Source organism: Neolamprologus multifasciatus, chromosome 7, assembly GCF_963576455.1.
Source record: "Neolamprologus multifasciatus chromosome 7, fNeoMul1.2, whole genome shotgun sequence".
Taxonomy (NCBI): domain Eukaryota; kingdom Metazoa; phylum Chordata; class Actinopteri; order Cichliformes; family Cichlidae; genus Neolamprologus; species Neolamprologus multifasciatus.
The window spans coordinates 53382004-53402697 of record NC_140445.1 but is presented as its reverse complement, the minus strand read 5'-3'; the positions used below and the strand labels follow the sequence as shown (position 1 = coordinate 53402697).

General features: G+C 38.9%; 2 protein-coding genes and 1 long non-coding RNA gene across 9 annotated transcripts; 2 read left to right on the top strand and 1 right to left on the bottom strand.

The window, feature by feature from the left end:
• Positions 1-3249: 3249 nt before the first annotated feature.
• lrrc10b (leucine rich repeat containing 10B) lies at positions 3250-6658 on the top strand. Its single transcript, XM_085168221.1, has one exon. The coding sequence runs from the start codon at positions 4055-4057 to the stop codon at positions 5288-5290; it is 1236 nt and encodes a 411-aa protein (XP_085024347.1). The 5' UTR covers positions 3250-4054; the 3' UTR covers positions 5291-6658.
• Positions 6659-8518: 1860 nt separating this feature from the next.
• On the bottom strand, positions 8519-20694 carry saxo4 (stabilizer of axonemal microtubules 4). 6 transcript variants are annotated; one of them, XM_085168225.1, is made up of 13 exons: positions 20374-20694; positions 19206-19302; positions 13220-13340; positions 12995-13118; positions 10813-10975; positions 10657-10702; positions 10447-10532; positions 9489-9554; positions 9310-9396; positions 9143-9208; positions 8967-9061; positions 8746-8865; positions 8520-8671 (listed from the first exon to the last, which is right to left on the bottom strand). In XM_085168225.1, the coding sequence occupies exons 3-13, from the start codon at positions 13329-13331 to the stop codon at positions 8653-8655; spliced, it is 984 nt and encodes a 327-aa protein (XP_085024351.1). In that variant the 5' UTR covers positions 13332-13340; positions 19206-19302; positions 20374-20694; the 3' UTR covers positions 8520-8652. The 6 variants fall into 6 exon arrangements, with proteins under 6 accessions (XP_085024353.1, XP_085024351.1, XP_085024350.1 ...); XM_085168224.1 differs by having other exon boundaries at positions 13220-13411; positions 20374-20693; XM_085168222.1 differs by having other exon boundaries at positions 13220-13414; positions 19114-19302; positions 20374-20692.
• On the top strand, positions 14520-18773 carry LOC146515416 (uncharacterized). 2 transcript variants are annotated; one of them, XR_014875326.1, is made up of 6 exons: positions 14520-15258; positions 16410-16483; positions 16691-16809; positions 16902-17029; positions 17116-17210; positions 17825-18773. It is a non-coding gene; the product is annotated as an uncharacterized LOC146515416 (long non-coding RNA). The 2 variants fall into 2 exon arrangements; XR_014875325.1 differs by having other exon boundaries at positions 14526-16483.

Here is a 20694-nt window from a genome sequence, read left to right as displayed (position 1 = left end):
GCTGGCAGTGTTTGTATGACAGCAGAAAGTTTCTAAAGCAGAAACTCCTAAACCCTTCATTCAATTTAAACGTGGACACCTACAAAGTAAGCACTACAGTAAGCACAAAAATGGTTGCCTGATGTCATTCTGTTTTTAGACTTGAACTGTTTGCATCATCAAATCACACATATTTTCCTTTACTGTAAATAAGCACAATGATGCTGTATCAGCTGCAGTTTTCTCCTTCACCAGCAGATAGTGCAAATACGCTCCTTTAATGAAATTGCTTCCTTGTCCTCTTTTAACCTCAAGTTGCAAAAGCATGAAGGCCTCCCATTGCAGTCCTGTTTTGCTTCTTGTGTTTTCCAGAAACATTTATGAAATATATATAAATATTAAATACTTAATAATTATTGATTTTCCATTAGACCACCATGAAAAAAGGATCATTAATAACTGTTTAGAGTTACTTTTCCTTTACCCTGTCCCTGTGTTTGTTATGTGTGTGTTTGTCCATGGTAGTGAAGTCATGCAGTGCTTCATCTGCATTCAACACTTTCACCTCAACAGTCACATCTATTCACTGCCTGAGGTCTCAGTCTTTTATGTCCCCTGCTTACAGTTCACTGTGTCATTTCAGGGTCATTTCAATGCTATATAGAAATTTGCTAATCAGCTCTTTTGGTCCTCAGCATATCAGACAGGATTATCCTCAAGCAGCGCGTCGCCTGTCTCCCTGTTTGTCCGCTTCTTCTGCCATAGCTTATCGAGCTGACAGAAGCCCTGCACATCCGACCCCAGCATCTTTTACAGACTTTTCCTCAGTATCACAACCAACAGCATAGACTGTCAATCAGAAAACCTGCATGCTTTTTGATGAATTCAAGCTAAAGGTTAACTTTCATTTTGGTCCCTCAAATGAAAGGTGGGGGTATTTTCCTCAGAAAAGAGTGAGAGACTTTTTACTTTGGCATCACTACACTTTTCATCCCATCAGTTACATTATCTCATATCTGAATATTTCTTTGGAGATTTACATTCAAATGACACATAAGATTCATTCAAAGCAACATTTGGGTCAGAATGGGTTACAACCCATTAACAGATATGTAAGTGTAAAGAAGAAATATTAGAACCTAAAGATGTTTCTAAAAACCTTTTGCTGCCAAGTATTGAGTCTGTTTTTCAAAAACAAAACAAAAAGGTAAGTAATTTGGGATGAAATGCTCAGTAAAGTATCAATAGTAAGATAGAAAGTATCATGTTCTTGTTGACAGTAGCATGTGATCATTATTGCATTATGTGAGTGCCGTAATCTCCTCAGTACAAATTCAGTATAGTCAGTATAAACAGCATTGCAAATTTTAAGCTACGGGAGATGGAGTTATATGGTCAGATTCATTAAAAATACAGTGTCGGATTGGTTCATCTTGAACCTTCATTATTTTAGGATGTTTTTCTTTCAGTGTTTCTTTCAGATTAAAGTATAATGTTAAGGTTGAACTGAATTCTGAATTAGTTTAATACAGAAAAACAAATGGCTGAAAACGCTACAATAGTCTCAGTAATATCCTGCAATACTGTGGGGTAAACTATGAGAAACAGAGAATAGTTCTGGACAAAGTTAGTCTTTTCTGGAACTGTTGTTGCCCTTTTAGTTAAAACTGCTCTGGGCTCACCCAAATGTTGGAGCTATTTTGAGCCGCGGTGTAGGAATATTTTTCAGTCATGTCACATTCATTTCAATCTGAGATGCACTTTAGTCCGCTGTATCTGTCTCACGTAGAGAAAAATTAAAACCCTGTAAAGCTTTGGGTTGTTTATTGGCATTTGCTGAGACTTTTCCTGCACTAAATTATTCCACAGATCGTTTTGCTAAATAAAAAAAGTCATCTGAATAATTAACAAAACAGAACTGAAATATGAAGTGTTTGGTTGGTTTTTTTTTTTTTTCTGGAATTCAGAGTATTGATCACTGAAACAGCCATCTGAAAATGTAGTGTAACAAAGTGAAATCAAAGGTTGACTGTAGGGTGATTAGCCCTCACAGCAATAAGGTTCAAATCCAGTCTGGGGCGTTTCTGAGTGTGCGTGGGTTCTGTCCGGGCAATCCAGCTTTGTCCCACAGTCCAAAAACATGGATATTAGATTAATTGATGATTCTGGATTGACCCCTGGAATTTCTCTCTGACTTTTGATTAGCGCATGATCATGGTTGGACAACATCAGACAACAGGAAGTGTGACAACATCACTTAAACCAAAAAGGCTTAATGGTCTGTAAGACTGGATCCAAAGGGTGGCTACAGGCAACCTACTGGCCATCAGAGGATGGTGCACATATTTACAGAACTGAAGCAAATGGATGGATGGAATTTTTACATAAAAAAATTGACAATTAAACTATATGAGCCATAATGTGAAGCAACAACAGTAAAAGAGAATTATTTTAGCAATCATTGCAGAGTTGTTTGTTCACTTTAGGTTTGCATATAAAACCATACTATATGTGAATCTCATATTGTACTTGGGAGTCCTATCGGCATAAGAATGTGAGTGACCAAAGACTACTTGGTTAGGAGAAAAAACATAACAGCAAGTCTTGAGTTTTGTGCTCTGTCAAACAATTTTATAGGTCTCAGCAGGTCACCTACAAAAATGAGTAAAACCAAAATTAAGTAGACCATTGTGGACAGTGAGCCTCATCTCCATCATCAAACATACAAATAGCCGTACATAAAGATTTATAGTGGCTACAAACTGCAAAACCACAAATGTATTTATTTGTTTTGAAAGACTGTTTCTCGTTTCGTATGGATTTATAGTAACAACATTTTACGAGGAAAAATAATCAACTGTAACGCTTGCGATTATGTGTGCTCTGTGTCACGCTGTGGCAGGACTAATACTCCAGACACAAAATGAATCTAAAAACTATTAATTGCAATTAAAAAGTGGCGCTGGCGGTTAATACATGTGCGAATGTGTAAATATAAGCGTAGGTAAGCCTGCGAATTTGCTTGTCTGTGCAGATGAACATAAATATCAGGATAATGTTTATCACTATTAATATTCTTTTTTGTTTATCGTTTGATCAAACCCTCACACCTAACTATTTGTTTGTGGGAAAAAGTTGTTTTTAAAGTTGCTTCTTTTTTTAAAATATATTTATTTCTAAGAGGCTACTTCTATCATACCGGCGCACGCGCGCAGACACACGCGCACTCACACGAGGACACATTGGCCATGTGATGTGAATGCCCCCTGTTCCTGTTACAGAAGGAGGGAGGCAGCAGTTGAATGTAAACCTTCACACTGATGGAGAGAAGCGGCCAACATCAGGAGTTGAGGGGAGTCAGTGAGCGCTGTTCTTTTCCAGTATGTGCAGGTTTTTTTGTTTTTCCTCTGGCGCGGATTATTACTCCGGGAAACCTCGGCCTCTAATGGGGAGCAGCTGCATTAACTAGTGAACAGACTTCCATTAACTGTTTTTCTTTGCCGCCAGCCAGGTCACTGAGTGCGCACACACGGTGGGTTTATCCGCAGGAAGAGGGGAAGTAGGCTCGCACTTTTTTTTTTCCTCTTCTAATAGAGAAACCGGATCACGTGAACAGGTGGCGTTATCTTTCCCTTAAAAGCCCCGAGGAAGTTAGAGAGGAGAGAAGAGGGTAAGGACTGCAAGAATTCAATTTCAGCTCAAAATTCAGCTGGATTTTGTTGAACTCAACTATCAACAACACCTTTACTATTACTATTATTACTATTACTACTACTACTACTACTATTACTACTATTATTATCATTACTATTACTCTGCAGTTTGTTAGATCTTTTCCGCTGCTGTTTTGTGATGAAGCTGTAGATGAAGGGACAACGAGACACTTGACAAACTGCTTTGGTATGGCTGCCGGAGTGTTAACTGGCCCGGGCCAGGATGTGGTTTGCAGCCAGTGGGTACAACCACAAAACAGCAGCAGCTCCCAAGCTCAGGGTTAACTTGTCACAGACACTCCCTCATCAAATGACTCTGTCTTGACTCACACAGGAGTCACAAAGGTACTGCAGGCGACAGCATGGGCAACTCCTCCAGGAAGGGAGGGGGAGAAGAAGAGGAGGAAGAGGGGGGGAAAGATGGCGAAGAGGCAGAATTTTCCGAGAAGGAGAAGGAAGTAGTGCAGGAAGTAGAGGAGGAACTTCCGCTTGGAGTGGAGGAGTTGCTGGAGAGTGGGGACCCCGTGTTGGACTTGAGCTACCGTAAATTTAAGCGTTTGCCTTCACGTGTTTGTGACCTGATGCATCTGGAGAAGCTTTATGTTTGTGGAAACAGCCTGCGCACCCTGCCCGACAGCATCTCCCAGCTGCAGGGTCTGCGGATACTTGCCCTCGACTTCAACAAAATAGAAGATGTTCCTCTGGCCGTCTGCGACCTCACTAACCTCACCCGCCTCTATTTGGGCAGCAACCGCCTAATGAGCTTTCCACCTGAGCTGAGCAACCTGCACAATCTGCGGTGCTTGTGGATGGAGAGCAACTACTTCCAGAGATTCCCACGGGTGCTCTATGACTTACCCAACCTCAAGTCCCTGCAGATGGGGGACAACCGCCTGAAGACTCTGCCTCCTGACTTGTGGCGCATGGAGGCTCTGAGGGGATTGTGGCTCTACGGAAACCGCTTTGACACCTTCCCAAAAGTCCTTCTTCGAATGAAGTCCTTGGAGATCCTAGACCTGGACCGCAACAAGATATCAGAAATTCCCAGCCTGAAGCGTCTCAGAGCCCTGCGCCTTTTCTCCTATGACCACAACCCAGTCAAGGAACCTCCTATAGTAGGTGAAGACGCCATCTTGGTTGGGGAGGGAGCTGCAGAGTTTTTGGAGGTGCGTGAGGCCAGGAAGGAGAGACGACGAAAGGCAGCAGAGAAAGAGGCAGAAGAGCTGGCACTTGCAGGAGAGGAGCCGGTGATTCATGGCATCCTCAAGAACAGCAGCTCAAAGCAAGCACCAAATGAAGCTGCAGTGACCATAGAGGACACAGATGTTAAAGAGGAAGAGCTTCTTGTGAAGGAGGAAGAAGTGGAGGACGAAGTGGAGGAAGAGGAAGGAGGATATGTGGAGCCTCCAATAAATGAATATGGCGGAACTGAGCTCGAATATGACGAAGAGGCGGTCGAATATGAGACAGAGGAGCTGATATGTGAGGGAGAAGGGTTTGAGTTTGAGGGAGAGGAGCTAGAGTATGAGAGGGCTGAGATGGACTATGAGGATGTGGAGGAGTTGGATGACACAGGGAGACAAGATGAAGGGGCGTGAAAGGCCCCTCCAAGATCCAGATGATCTGCAGGACAAGCTGGACATGAATGACAGGAAATCCTGCAGATACAGTTGATGTTTTGGGACTTTTTTGTGTAGCTGTGCTGCTAATTTAAAATCTGTTGTTTGCTGTGAATATAAATGAGCCGGGCATTATGTGTCTAAAAATTAACAACATCTCACTCATCTCCATATGATCAGATCAGAGCTGGACTCAGGTAAAGAGTGTGTGTGTGTACAGTGTGTGTAGTTGTTTTACAATAAAACTACTTGCAGTGGGCATAGGAGACCAAGTTTCCCGTTATTAAATAATTACCCGTCTGATTATGTCAGTCACTTGTGGGAATTTATTTCTTAATTGTGAAGTGGTGAAACCACTAGCCACCGCTTGCTTCACTGACACAATTTAACATTTCTGTTACATCATTGTCAGTGTCTGTTTTATGTGCTTGACAGTGCACTTCATCTTGGTTCATCACTATTTCTATAAACCGAGACTGTCTGTGCGTGCAAATGGACATACTGGACTTGGATATACAAAATATTTATGACATGCTAAACACAACCCCCCAACTCTTGTCAGTGTTGTGTAAGCATTCCTGTGAGTGTCAGTGCCCAGAACGAACGAGAGACGAGCGGGATTATTACAGCGATGAATAGCTGGGGTGCCTCACCATAAAAGGGAAGTCCATAGGGAGGGAACATGAAATAGACTTGACTCCCCCACCACCAATCAAAAGCCCCCCCTGCAGGTCAGGTGAAGACTCGGGTGACCTTTGTGTACTCCTTTTTGTCTGTGACTACACCTTTTCTATCTTTGTCTCTAGCATGGAGCAGGCCAGGCCCTTGTTCTCCTCTCATCTCTGCACTCATTATTCATGTGGGGCGCGCGTGTAATCCAATCCTCTTTCCCTCCACGTATCTTTTTCTCACATCTCATTGAAAGAGTGAAATATTTATCCCAACACTAAAATATTAATGCTTGCACTCATGAAGCAGAGCGTGTCAACTCGTGTGTCTATGCTCGGGAACAGACTCAGACTCACCACTCTAATTTTAGATTTATTTCTACACGGAAAACCACACATAATACATATTATAAATGCAGGGCAGCAGTTGATAGATATTTTTACTACTGTTTAGCTGTTTTGGTAAATATTATACAGTTTTTTTGGTCGCTGTCGAGAAAAGTAGAGTCCCCCAAGCTTTCCTCTCATTACATCCGAGAGAGGGCAAAAGGTTTTAACATCTAGCGTTTTATGTTTAAAATGATACAGAGTGCTACAACAGAGCTTAGTATGTCCTTTTGTTAATAGAAAAATCATCTTTATTCTTAATTAATATATAAAAAAAGCCTGATTAATATGTTAAATGAGAAATATAGTTTGAATCATGGAAATGTTTGTTTTAATGCCTGGATTGTGTGTGCAAAGACATCACTTTTGAGCAAAACTGAAAAATAACCAAACATTTGGTTCCAACTTCTTGACTTGAACTTGAATTACTATTACATGTGTTAATTTACATCATGTAAGTGATGTTTCAGCTCTTGTTTGGTCACTTCCTTTACTTCTAATAATAACAAAGCTGTGTGTGCAGCTATGCTATGAGGCCAGCTGACTCACAGCATCATTGCTAACATGCTGATATTGAGAGGTAGTATTTTTATGGTGTTAACTTGTCTTAGTCCAGCTTTTTGGATTGCTAACATTTCCTTTGCTCTAAACCAATTATAGCTAAAACTAACAAAATGTAGATTTTGGACAAAACAAAACTTTGATCTGATGAAAATCTTAAGGGGTCTCCAAAATCAGTCAAAGTCATCCTCTGGGGAAAATTTATGTATAAAAACCTCCTGGCAGTTAATCAAATAGTTAATTCAGTCCAGACTACATCACTGGAGAAACCAACAGACTGACATTGCCTGTCTTGCATCACTGTGGCTGACATACACACTCACTGGATCCTAATGTTTGACAGTATCTCCCTTTTGCCTTCAGATCTGCCTTAATTATTTGTGGCATAGTTTTAACAAGGTACTGGAAACATTCATTTCAGATTGTGGTCCATATTGACATGACAGGATCACATTTGCTACAAATTTACAAATCTTCTAATCTAACAGATTCCAAAGGTGCTCTACTAGATTGAGATCTTCAACTATGGAGACTATTTGAAGACAGTGAATTTATTGTCGCGTTCAACAAACCAGTTTGAAATGTTAGCTTTGTGACATGGCACATGATATCCTGCTGGAAGCATCCATCAGAAGATGGGAACACTGTGATCATAAAGGGATGGACATGGTCAGCAACAATACTCAGGTGGGAGGTGGTGTTTAAAGAATGCTCAACTGATACTTAGGGACCTAACATGAGCCAAGAAAATGTCTTTCCCACCATTAGACCACCAGCCTGAACCACTGATACAAGGTAGCCATGCTTCGGCTTTACCATCCCAGCATCACAGTCGAATCTAAACTCAAACTAGGCAAAGGTTTCTAATCTTCTATTGTCTAGTTTTGGTGAGCCAGCTTCTTGCTGCCATGTGACACACCACACATTCGAAGATTCTCTTTTGCATATCTTGGTTGTAACGAGTGGTTATTTGAGTTAGTCTTGCATTTATAAGAGCTTGAAGCAGTCTAGTCATTCTTCTGATCTCTGGCATCAACAAGGCGTTTTTACCCAGAGGAGCTGCATGTGATTGACTAACTAGATAAGCACATCTCTCCAACTGACTGATAATGCAATTAAGTGTATATTATGGCTGTTAATGTCACATATCTTTCATACATACTATGGTGACACCCCAAAAAAACCAGCGTAGTTAAAAATCTCTTGTTTTGACACAAGAGTCATTATATTGATAATGCAGAATGGATTGCACTGATAATATAATGTCGTTTCTGAGAGTTGGCCCAGAGTAGGTGCATAGTATGTAGCTGCACAATAGTGCAATCTCAGCCTCCTACTCAGTTTAGGCTCTGCTGCTCATCCAGACTCTGCTGTGGGTGGCAGAACAGTTTGACACACCACAGACATCCTTGGAAATCAGTTCCTTACTCAGCCTGACTGTAATTATTTTTCCCATTAGTTTACACTCCTCTCATTCTCTGTAGGTCAGTGACAGTAAGGTGGTCAAAGACAATGCATCATCTCGTTCACTCCCTCTTTGGATTTCTACCATTCACATATCTGGCTGGCAATGTTTCCACTCAAAAAAAAAAAGCAATTCATATTTTTTGTATGCATTTAAATGATTTTATTAATAGAACATGCCAGACTGCAAACAAACAAAAAACTTCAGTTTTTATTTGTGACAAAGCAGCAATGCAGGTATCATCACAGGTGTGAGAAGGTCTAGCCCCTGAGGATGTACCTGTAGAATAAAACTAGGTCATGTCAGTCAAAGGAAATCTGTATGATACGACTTCATGAGCATAACATACATACCTGTCCGTATCCCGAAGATTGTAGCCACTTTCCATTTTAGAGCTGACAATGGTGGGACAAGAGTTCGTTGATTTGAACTTTTCTGGACTTTTCCAGTTTCTGTCATCACGATGACAGAACCTGGAAAATAAGCAGGTAGTCAAATAGTGTAACACACTTTACAGTTATAGGGTGAAAAGTGACAATTTATTAAGTTAATTAATTAACTTAATTACACTTACTTGCTTTTATAATGTGTGATGAAGTCTGAAGGATCAAGTGGTGCGTCAGGAAAAGTTTGGCTTTTATGAGTGTTCAGAACATATCCTGTGGGCTCCTAAAAAATAAAATGTTGTTGAACAATCCAGATAACGTGCTGATAAATAGAGTGAAAAACAATTGCATGAACATATTTAACCTTTTGTCCAATGACAGATGGCATCGGGGCCTCTGTTTTAGTCTGGGGCGATGACAGAAGAGAGACCTAGATGATTAGAGACAGAAATAAATAATTAAATAAAAACAAAAAAGCATTAATGTTGTGCTTTTACATTAAAGAAAAACTGTGAAGAAGTCAGCACTAACAGGGTGGGCCAAGGGAGCGATGTCACCTCGTGTGAATCCCGTTTCTCTGCAAGAACGGCTGCACAGGCCCGATTTCGCCTCAGTACCCTGAGACACAAAACAAACTTCAGAGTTGTACATGAAAGATTCCCCTGTGCTCCTTCCCCCCCGAATGAATTCAGCTTTTTGTGTGGCTCAACCTGCAGCAGGGACAGTGGCATGAAGTCTGTTTTCATCACTGAACTGGGAGTCTGATGAGGTTCACCCTGAATATCAACAGTTGACAGTTACAAGTAGATATACAGAGAAGAACTCACAGATACACATACTGTAGCTGCCAGAGGATGTCAACTGTACTTCAAAAATTGAAAAGATTCAAATATCCCAGTTTCAGCATTTGACACGCTGTCTATATACTTGATTACACAGTCACCAGCCACCTTGGACACACCTGTTCAACTGATGATTAACACAAGCACCTCAAACAACCAATCACGTGGGAAAAACTGTAATTAGACATGTAGCCAAGCTTCAGAACGAGGGGAAAGGGTTATTTAAGCGACTTTGAATGTTGCATGATTTACCCACCTCACAACCATCTCTAGAGTTTATAGAGAATGGCCTAAAAAGAAAATATCCAGTGAGAATGGCTAAACTGCTCTAAGATGAAAGGTGGGCAACAGTAACTCAAACAACCTCTTCTTACAACTGTTATATCAATCCAGTAGGACATCTTTGGGATGTCCAGTGAATAAATCTACAGCAACTGTGTGATACTATCACAACAATATGGACCGAAATCGGATGCCTGTTTCCAACATTGTCTATTTGCCATGAAGACCTAAGGCCACTCTGAGGCCTAAAGGGGTCCATCCCTGTACTAGTAAGATGCAACTAATGAAGTGGCCAGTGAGTCTGTACAAGCTTTTTATGATTTGCATTCTGTTTTTTATTAAATTTTGCACAGTATCCCAACTTTTGGATATAGCATGTAGTTTAAAACAAATATAATCCCTTTGTAACCATGATGTAAAGTCAGGTTTTGGATACACAGGCAGCATTTTCACTTGGATTTCTTAATAAGAGGTTATTAAAAAAATGGAAGAATATAAAAATCTCAGCTAAGAATAGCTTCCAATACCTTTAAAAACCACTCACCATCAAGCTGGTGTTAACCTGAAGCTCCGCTGCCTTAGTGAAACCACTCCCTCCTTTAGGACCTACAGTCACATGGTTCTGAGAAACTGAAGCAACAATGTTAGCTTTTTCAAAATGAAACTGTGGCATTTTATTAAAGTTTTCCATTATTTGTAGTTATAAATGTACAGCTCAAGCTCACAAAGTTCTGCATTGTAGCCTTTAAATTACCTGCTGGCGTAGGACGATGAGGCACAAATGAACTTTGATATTCTGTCTGAGGAAACATTTAAGCAATAACAGAAAGTTTATGTATATAACATAATATTACACTTTCCATCATCTTGAAGAGGTGTGTTTAAGTGCTGTCAAACCGAGCTGTCATACCTTCTCCTCGACTGATGCGGTTTTTGGCTGAATCTTCAGCTGATGGAAGCCGCTGTTTCCGGGTTTGTTAACGATGTTTGTTGAAGACCCAGAACATCCAGAGCGGATGGGAGGCTGGTAGTGTCGTTTTGTTTGAGAGACGAAGCTGTCAGATAACAAGAGTCTGAAAAACAAAGGCAGAGCCGAGTCTGAGGTAACACTTCAGACAAACACGCTTCATTCTTGACAGTCTAGCTTTTTTTAAATTTATTTATTTTTTATCTTTTATCGCATCAGGGAATCTAATTTACAGTGAAGCACCTACTCACTTAAACTCCTTTGTTTACATCCTTTGAACCTCTCTGTCAGAGATTTTCACACACTTTCATACTTGCCTGTATAACCCAAGTGCATAGGTCTAATTTCATACATCAAGAACTGGTTTCCGAGGTTCCATTTAGCTCTTCCTGTGTAATTCATCTCCCATCACACTGTTTTTCTGCTTTCCAGCTCCCCTCGGTTACTGATATTTCAGATTTCATCTGTAAGTCAAAACCTTCTACTTGTCAGCTAGACCCCATTCCTACAGTTTTGGTTAAGGCATGTCTACCTTCTTTGCTTCCCCTCATATCTGCTATCATCTGCTCTTCACTTACCACTGGAACTGTTCCTGCTTCCCTCAAAATTGCCTCAAAACTGGTCTAGATCCCAATAATTTTGAGAATTTTCTAGAATTTTCCTAGGGCCTAGGCCCTCCAAGTGTGGAGGGCCTAGGACCTTTCTTGGCTGCTACTTCAAAGCACATTGTGCGCTGTCTGTCCTGCGTGCTGCACAACAACATTCAATATTTAGTATTTACTGCTGTTTACACTTAGCTAGATTAATGTGATGGTGTTGTTTAGTATCTTGCTTTGTTTTTTTGTTTTTTGTTTTCTATTCTTTTTCTCTCAACAGGTGATCCCGGATATATTTTTTCCCCCCCTTTCTCACTGTCCCTCTCCCCTTCTGTTTTTCTTTTCCTTCCTCTTTCTTTCTCCCTTTCCTATCCCTCACTCATGTCTGTCCCATCTGTAACAACTGAAAATAAAATAAAATAAATAATAAAAACAAAGGTCAATCAAGTGGACCAATACGGTAATGCCATGATGATCCATTTGGCAAAATAAATCCATTGGGTATCCTTGTTGGTCTTCAGACAACAATTCTGACGGCTAAAGAACCAAATGGGACAGGCAAAAAAAAAAAAAAAAAAAAAATGTTACTCGGTCTGCATATTTTCAATTGCGCAACATTAATCGTCTCCGTCCTTTTCTCACCCCACATGCCACTGCCATCCTTGTCCATAGCCTTGTTACTTCCCGGATTGATTATTGTAATTCACTTCTTTTTGGTCTTACTCAAAAATCCACCCACAAGCTCCAACGTGTCCAGACCTCTGCTGCCCGTATCATCACCAGGACCCCTTCTGTCCACCACATCACTCCTGCCTTGCAGCAGCTTCATTGGCTCCTGGTCAAATATCGCATCAATTTCAAAATACTCTTGTACACATTTAAGGCTATTCATCATCTCTCTCCTCCATATCTCTCTGATCTGGTTAAGATCACCGCCCCAACTCGTTGTCTCAGATCTTCTTCTTCCCTTTCACTCTCCATCCCTTCCCCCCGTCTTGCAACCATGGGGAGCAGGGCTTTCAGCTGCTCTGCTCCACGACTCTGGAATTCCCTACCTCCTGATTTAAGAAATATCTCTTCCTTCTCTCTCTCTTTAAGTCCCAACTCAACAGTGACCTTGAGTGTTTTAAAAGGAGCTTTCAAATAAAATGTATTATTATTATCTTTATTACTTTCACATTTTGAAAGTAATACAGTTCCTTTAAACGTGGAATCAGAGGCTTTGGAGAAAGATATCTGCAAGCATTCATCTAAATCCACAACGTGCCTGTAATCATTCTGGCTGATTAGATTTCACAGAGATGTGCAGCTTGACTGACATTTCTCAGATTCTTCTGTTAGCTTTTCTGCACATGTCAAAGTTGGACAAATATTAGCTCTACAGAGTCCCCCCAGCCACCAGAGAGCTTTGCTCATCACTGAAGGAGAAGCACAGGTTTTGCTAATAACATTATCAGAAAATGATGAACCAAAACAGCCATTATAAAAGATGAGCAGAGGGCGGGGGAAAAAAGTGTCCTGACACTTACCCAAACTGAGGGTTATCAATGTGGTCCAAACTAGGCCTGTAACATATAGCTGGTCTGTGGTTTGATGTAAAGCCTGTCGCACTGGGACACCCGAGATAAGAAGTGAATCCCATCCTGTCTGAGTCTGAGACAGATATAGCAAAATTGTCTGTCAGAACCCAAATTTGAATGCAAATCAGTGCGATTTATGCTGAAACTCTGGAGAGTCTCACTCATCATCTTCACCATGAGATGCTGTGTAAGTAGTATTGTGGAGTTTGACTGCGTTGTTGGTCAGTTGCCCCTTCCTGCCAATTGCTCCAGTAGCCGGTATGACAATCCTCCCCTGTTCAGCCATCTGTGACTGCTGTAATGGAAACAGTCACTGACAACAGTGATGGATGGCAAAAAAAACAAAATCCTGTGGGCCTGCGGACACTGCTGTAACCACAAATAAAAGCAAGTGTTACATCTTAGTTTTTAACTTTGGCAGCATCCAGTCAAATTTGGAGCTTGCTGAATAAATGAGAACAGTGTCAGAAGGAAATAATGCAATAAGTGCTGCACTGCAAATTTCTTGTAGCTTAACAAGATTTATTGTCTTAAATTTAGCCAGATTATCTTGTCCATCTTGTTTTGAACATTACAAACTAGTTTCCAGTCTCATGTGTTAGATGATTAGACTTGTTTTAAGTATATATTCCTTTTTTTTCTTATTTAGTCTGTAAATCTAAAAATGAACCATTTCACCTTTATTTCAAGCAAAAATAGCTTTTAGATAGAGTGTAAAACAAAAAATTATCTTAAAATAAGAAACATTCACCTTTTTCCTTGAAATAAGAAAGTCAATCATTGGAAGGTATATTTAGACCTGAGACGTGTCACAGATGTATTTGTTACCATGTAAAATAAGCCACTTTACTCTAACGGCATAATGTATAGCATCTTCAATCACCAAAAACTCCATATTAGCAACCTCTGATACAGGACCTAGTCCTTTCTCATTTACAAATATTGGATGCTCAGTTCCTGCTTCACTTTGACAACACTCCAGCAGCTGATTGTGGTTTACAAGAGACTTGCACACATTCTTAAAGTTTAATTTGGCTGACCATTGTTTTTTAAAAAAAACTGCGTTTAGACTCTATTTCATACACGTATGACAAATTACAGGTCCCAGGGCAATAATCTGAGAGGGAAGATGCAGCATGTAATCTTCTATCATTTTTTTAGTTTGGACACAGTTTGTAAAGACACAACTGGGGCAAAAAGTATTTTAACAATTTCAATTAAATCCAAAATAAATTTGATAAAAGAATGGCAAAATCTTGATCAATATAAGCATTTGTCCAGGGGATTGTTTTAATCTGTTGTCACTTGAAGCTAAAGTAGCATTAAATTTTTTTTTATGAATTATAGAACATTTTTTGAGACATTTTATTAAATTCGATGAATTTATATTCCAAAATCTCTTTTTCCCAAAGTCTGTTTTTGTTTCATAATGGGGTTTTTCATAATGGTGTATTTATTTGAGGTCATTTAACAACTGAATTTGTTATTCAGGCAATCAGGGTGGGACCTGAACGCTCATTGGCTGCTGCTTAAACAGGTGCTTAAAATTAAAGTGTCTCAAAATGTTTCTATTATTACAAAAAAGAATCGTAGTGAAATAAATATTTAATAAAATATTATAAAAATACACAATGTAAAATAAAAATTAAATGACACGTTTTAACACTTTGGTGTTCCATAGTCTAGTTCATATTAAAAAGTTAAATAATGTATTAGCACTAGATTAGGTTCCTGTATTCCTCGGTACAACCACCCCACATATCACACAAAAGTCTGGACTACTGCTATGAATTGTATTAATATGGCTCAAAAGAGACTTTACTGTTAAGGCAACAAAAACAAAACAAATCCCACACCTCCAACACGCCATCTTGTTTGGGGAAAAGACCTGAAAGAAGCTCTTGGCGGGCAGAGTAGTAGAGGTCAATACCAAGTTTGAAGGGGTGGTTTATACCAAGTCTGCATTTAACTTGTGTAGTAATGTAATTGTAAAGACGACTACAACAGTCATAGTAATTGATGGGTTATTTGTTAAAATTAGTTTTTCGAATGCAGGTTCATTATGCATGTTATGTTCACGTTTTACAAGCTTTACACAGACGAAAATGTGTAACCCTACCTCCCCCCTGGCTGCCCTCAAGTGGCTCTGTCCATTATCTCACTGTTTGAATCGGAGGACACGAGGGAGCAGGTTCGGACTGGATTCTGTTGAGGTAATTAACTTTTGCTTACAAACATTTCGGGTTCTTTTAGCTTTGACTTACTGTAGTAACATCAGTCGTGGTCAAATATTAAGTTTTACCGAGGCAGTATTATCAGTTCACTACCAATGGGTAGTTAGCCAAAACTGCCAGCCAGCTAGCTAGCTTAGTTCATTCAGTATGCTGAATTGTTAGCATGCAGTGATAGTTTAAAATTATTAATGGTGCTAGTTAGGTAAATTTCGTTTCGTGTTAAATATACTTAACATAGCTATATGACAAAAGAACTACAGTTGATATCCGCCTTTGCAAAAGTCCGTTTTGTGTTTCCCACCCACGGAAAATAAAAAGCTGCGGTGTTTTTTTTTCCTTCTTAAGCCGCGTGCTCTCTGTCTGCACTGTGCTTGGTGTGTTTGTGTGTGCAACTTGGGAGGACCGATACTGGTTTGAGACAAATCTCGCAATCGGGCTCATAACTTTACAATGCTGTTTTTTGTTATGGAAAAAGACAGGGGTGTTGGACAGATCTATATTTAACTTAAATGAGGATTTACTTAAGTCATCAAGAGTTAACTGTTTTATGACCAAAATTACATTTAACCAACATGAGTTTATTCAAATTTTATTATTTTACTATTTTTTGCAAGTCCAGTTTGGGTAATGAAATTAAAGATAACACAAGGGAATAAAATAATGCACATTTATGAAAGACATCTTTACCTATAGATTTACTTTAAGCCTCATTTCCGACAGATTATGATTAATCATATAAACTTGTAAGTTGGAGAAGATGTGAACTTGCTTCCAATTATTTATGTTGTAAACTATTAATATCAATCAGGTCACTTTAACCTTGCTGAACCGAGGTAACATTTTTTCTTATGGATGAAGTGGCCTAATCTGAGCTGTGGTCATTTGTTGAATGATTTGACAAGCAGTTGGGCACTATTAGTTTTAGTTTGAAAACTAGTTTGGAATAGCCTTGTCATAAATTTTAAGTGAGCAATTTTATAAGACTTAACCATTGAATTAACACAGGCTCTACTTGGTCTGTCTTTTGCACCTTATCCATGTGTCTGATTGCATAGACTTTGGATCCATGGCAGGTGGTGTCTTGACTCAGTTTTTCTTTTTGACCCAAACATATGTTTTTCTTTCCTCAGGGAAAAGTTCTGACAAAAGCTACACCAGTAAATCATGGAGGGTTTGGATGATTGCAGCCTTTCGGTTCTAAATGGTAGGCCAAGCATATGCATATTTATGCAAATTAATGTCTAAATGAATTTTGTGTTGCACACACTGACAGTGATCGTACATAGAATCAGTTTTATGTTGTCAGATCAATAAAATATTTAAATTACATTTAAATGTATTTGACAAAATGACAATTTGGAATTGTTGTACAACTTTTACATTTCTGAAAGTTACTGACTTTTCTTTACAGCTGCAGACATAGATGAGGTCTTGCTCCACACCCTCAGTAGGGACAATTTAAGGGACCTGCTTCCAGGGCCTGAAAATTTTATGAGGAGGAAACAGTTGTGGGCTCAAGTTCACAAAGAGGCAAGTTTTGCCGCTTTTGATTTAAAAACACTTAGCACGACACATTTTGTTTAGGACTCCTGTAATATAACTATTTTCGTTTTCTTATTTAGGATGAGACTAAAGAAAAGGCGTCTCATGGACATCTCACCATGTGACCAGGGAGAAGATTATGATGCAGATTCAAGTGGTGGATCAAACATGCTTTTGCCACCAAGGAGCAGTTCTGGTGACAACAGTTGTAAGTGAAAGATTACAATTATGGCAATAATATTGAATATTGAACTGAAATTTGATTTAGTTCTTTCTTTCCTGTTCTGTTCATAGCCCTGTTCAGGACACTACCAACTTTCTTCCCATCACAAGTTGCACCACCCAAGAAGATGGGACATGCCAGTGAAGCACTGATTGATGTCCTTCAGGTCTGTGTTTCTTCATATTTGTTATCAAATAATGCCCGTAAAGCCTTCACTTTAACAGTTTATTTGGCATATGGCCTTTTTATCCATGCCAAGTCCTCCAACAATGTAGTTTATATTTGGAAAAGGTGTGCAGAAATCTGAAATGGCACAAACACTGAGATAAAAAATTTTTCAATAAAAATAAAGAAAATCATAAAGAAATTAAAAACAAAATGGAAATAATTACATATTTAACTATCACAGGTGCAGTATCTTTGTCATTTCCTAAAGTGTGTAAAGACATAATCCTAATGGTGATGAGGCAGAATTTATTACATTTTTCAATGGCATGAATAAATATATATATATATATATATATATATATATATATATATATATATAATTTTTATTTTTTTTCTGTACAGTATTTGTCAATCTAAAGAAAAATAACATTAATATGGTCTGTAGCGCATCTGATCTACGGTTGTCATCATTCATGTATCACCCGAAGGGTGCACCCCAAAGGGATCAATAAAGTGAAGTCTAAGTCTAATACATACTTGAACTACCCTGATAGCTTTGGAGTTTCTCCGTACATTGTACAATTTTTGTCTTTGTTTTTCTTTTGCCAACAGAAGATCCAGCGTCAGCCCCGTTCTGCTCTTTGAAGGGTCCCGCTGTCTTATTGCAGTTGGAACCACTCTCATCACCACATTTGACCACAGATGACCTTGGAGAAGGTTTGCTGTATCTTATGGCATACTACTACACCCTGCATCTCACCTATCCTAAATGTGTGGCAACGCTTCTGTCTGTCATTTAGACTGAAGTGTTAAAGGACAAAATCCATGAGCAAGACACCACAGGCTCATACAAAAAAGTCATGGCAGGCTGTAGGAATGTTTGTTGAAACGTAGAGCTGTTTGAGCAAGATGTAACTTAGGTCTGTGTTGGAAGGTTTGGGCCTGATAGCTTTGAAGTTGCAATTTACACTTGAATTCTTTTTTTTATTCTTATTAATGTAATACAAAGTACTTTTTTCTTTAAACACATCTGTTCTGCAAATTGTGTTTAAAATTGCAAATGCTCTTTTTATTACATTTTATATGTTGAGTAGCTAACTGGTTTAGCACTTCTAAAAGGAACAAAATAACAATGTTACACTTACAATGTGTCTTTAAATTTTTGTGTACTATGATTCACTGAAATATTTGTTACTGTTTGGAGAGTTTGTTTCCAATAAAGGTCATGTACACAGTATACTTTGCCTGCTTTAATTTGGCTTTATCTTTCTTATTTTGAGAATTCTTATCAAGTGTAATTATCTTACTGCACTGGCAGATTATTTCACTGAATTTAAGAAGATTTAGACTACAATCTATTATTTTTTAACTTATTTTAAGATCTTTAAAATGATTTAATGTACTAGTTTTTAGATTATTTGCCTTGATTTGTTCCTTAGAATAAGTGTTTTATGCCTATTTTCAGATTTAATTTCTTCAACATTTTGCTTAGAACAAGTGGTTAAATCTTATTTTAGGTTTCAATTGCCATGATTGGTTGCTTGGAATAAGTGTGTAAGGCTTATTTTAAGATTTAACTATCTAATTGTTCCCTAGAATAAGTGGTTAAAGCTTATTTTAAGTTTCAATGTTCTGATTTGTTGCCTGGAATAAGTGTAAAATACTTATTTTTAGCTTTATTTAAATCTGGATATTGTTCTTATTTCAAGAAATCTTAATAAGAAAAAAACACTTACCCCACTGGCAGATAATTTCACTTGTTTTAAGCAAAACTTCACCAAAAATAAGTGTATTTATCTAGTATTAAGGAGGTGGGTTTTTGCAGTGTGCCTTTGTCTACTGCTGTATGAGTGGAGAGAGAGCTGCGATCCTCCAGGAAAGTCCCAGCCATTTTCACTCACCCTGAATATAAATGATCCCAGAAAAAAAAAAAAAAAAAAAAAAACACTAAACACAAAAGCACTGAAATCTGCCACTTAGTCCCAGGACGTACCTACAACTCCAGGCTGTTTGTTCACCTCTCTATCTTTGGCAGGTTTTGTAGGTAAACAGGTCTCTGTTGCTAGGAGATGCAGTATAACGGCAGAGCACTGCAGGTGAAAAGTGAAACAGTCTGCTCCAATTCATGCCTTTAATGTTTAAGCTGGGAATGTTGTCCTTAACATGTATCAAAGAAAGTACTCCCTCTTTCAGGTCTAAGGTTTGAAGTATCACAACCTACAGTTTTAAAAAAGTCTTTACCAGATTCTAAAATTATTTTAATACACAAATCAGATGAACAGCACATGACACATAGCACGCGCACACACCAAAATACAGACGTAATAAGAAAAATCACATGCACACCAAGATTTAATAGCACGGCCATCGCAACATGTTTCTTTTTCATTCATTGTGTTGTAGATGTGCTGAAATGCTTGGGCTCGTTGTCCTGTATTACTCATCCGGGCTCTATCTTTTAGACAGAAAGACTTAACTTTAGAACACTTTGGTAGTGAGGGGAGTTCATGATAGATCATCACCCCTACATCACTGTGCTTCACACTTGGTATGAGGTGTTTGGCTTTCACCAAACACGGCGCTGTACATTAGGGGTGGTGTGATCCCTGGCTGCTTCAGTCTTCATGCCAAAGTACAAGATGCTGAACTCCAAGTTCCCCATCACAGTCACATGATGCATTTATCAGGGTGTGAATCAGAATCAGAAAGGGTTTTATTGCCAAATGTTGAGCAGGTTTACAACATTAGGAAATTCCTGCGGTACTTAGTGCAAAACATATTGTAAGAAAACACTTAAATAAAAATAAAATTAAGAATTCAAAGTGCCAAGCAGATTAATATATACACATGTGTGCAGTTGATGATCAGTACAAAAATGGAACAGAATGCTTGTGTGAGTGAGGCAAGTTGTATAAAGCACTTTGAGAAGAGAAAAGTGCCATAGAAGAACCAAACATTTTCACTTAGGTCTCAGATTTCCAAACAACATTGTAGTTTGTTCAGATGCAGCTTCGCTGGCCTAAGCTGTGCTGCCATGTTCCTTTTAGAGAGTCCCATCTTCTGGCAAAATTTCCAAACAAGCCATACTTCATGTTCATGTTTTTTTCTTCCTTTTCCAAACTGTATTGGCATGAGCTTTAAAATTTAGCATGCTAACTGACCTTGGGGTGAATTTGCTGGGAGGTCCACTCCTGGGAAGATTGCCAACAGTCTTGAATGTTTTCCACTTGTGAGTAATCTTTACAACCGTAGAATGATGGACTTTATATTGTTTGGCCTTGTGACCCTTCCCATATGGGCAGTAGAAATTGCTGTTCTAAGACAGCACAGACACCGTTCCTCCTTGAGATTGCATTAACACACACCTGACTGCAGCAGACCAGTAAATTGCTAAGACTCCTGTTTTTATGCAGGGGCTCACTCTTGCTTATGATCACTCAATCAAGTGTGTTTGATTATCAGCACCTGGCTGCTGCTTACCT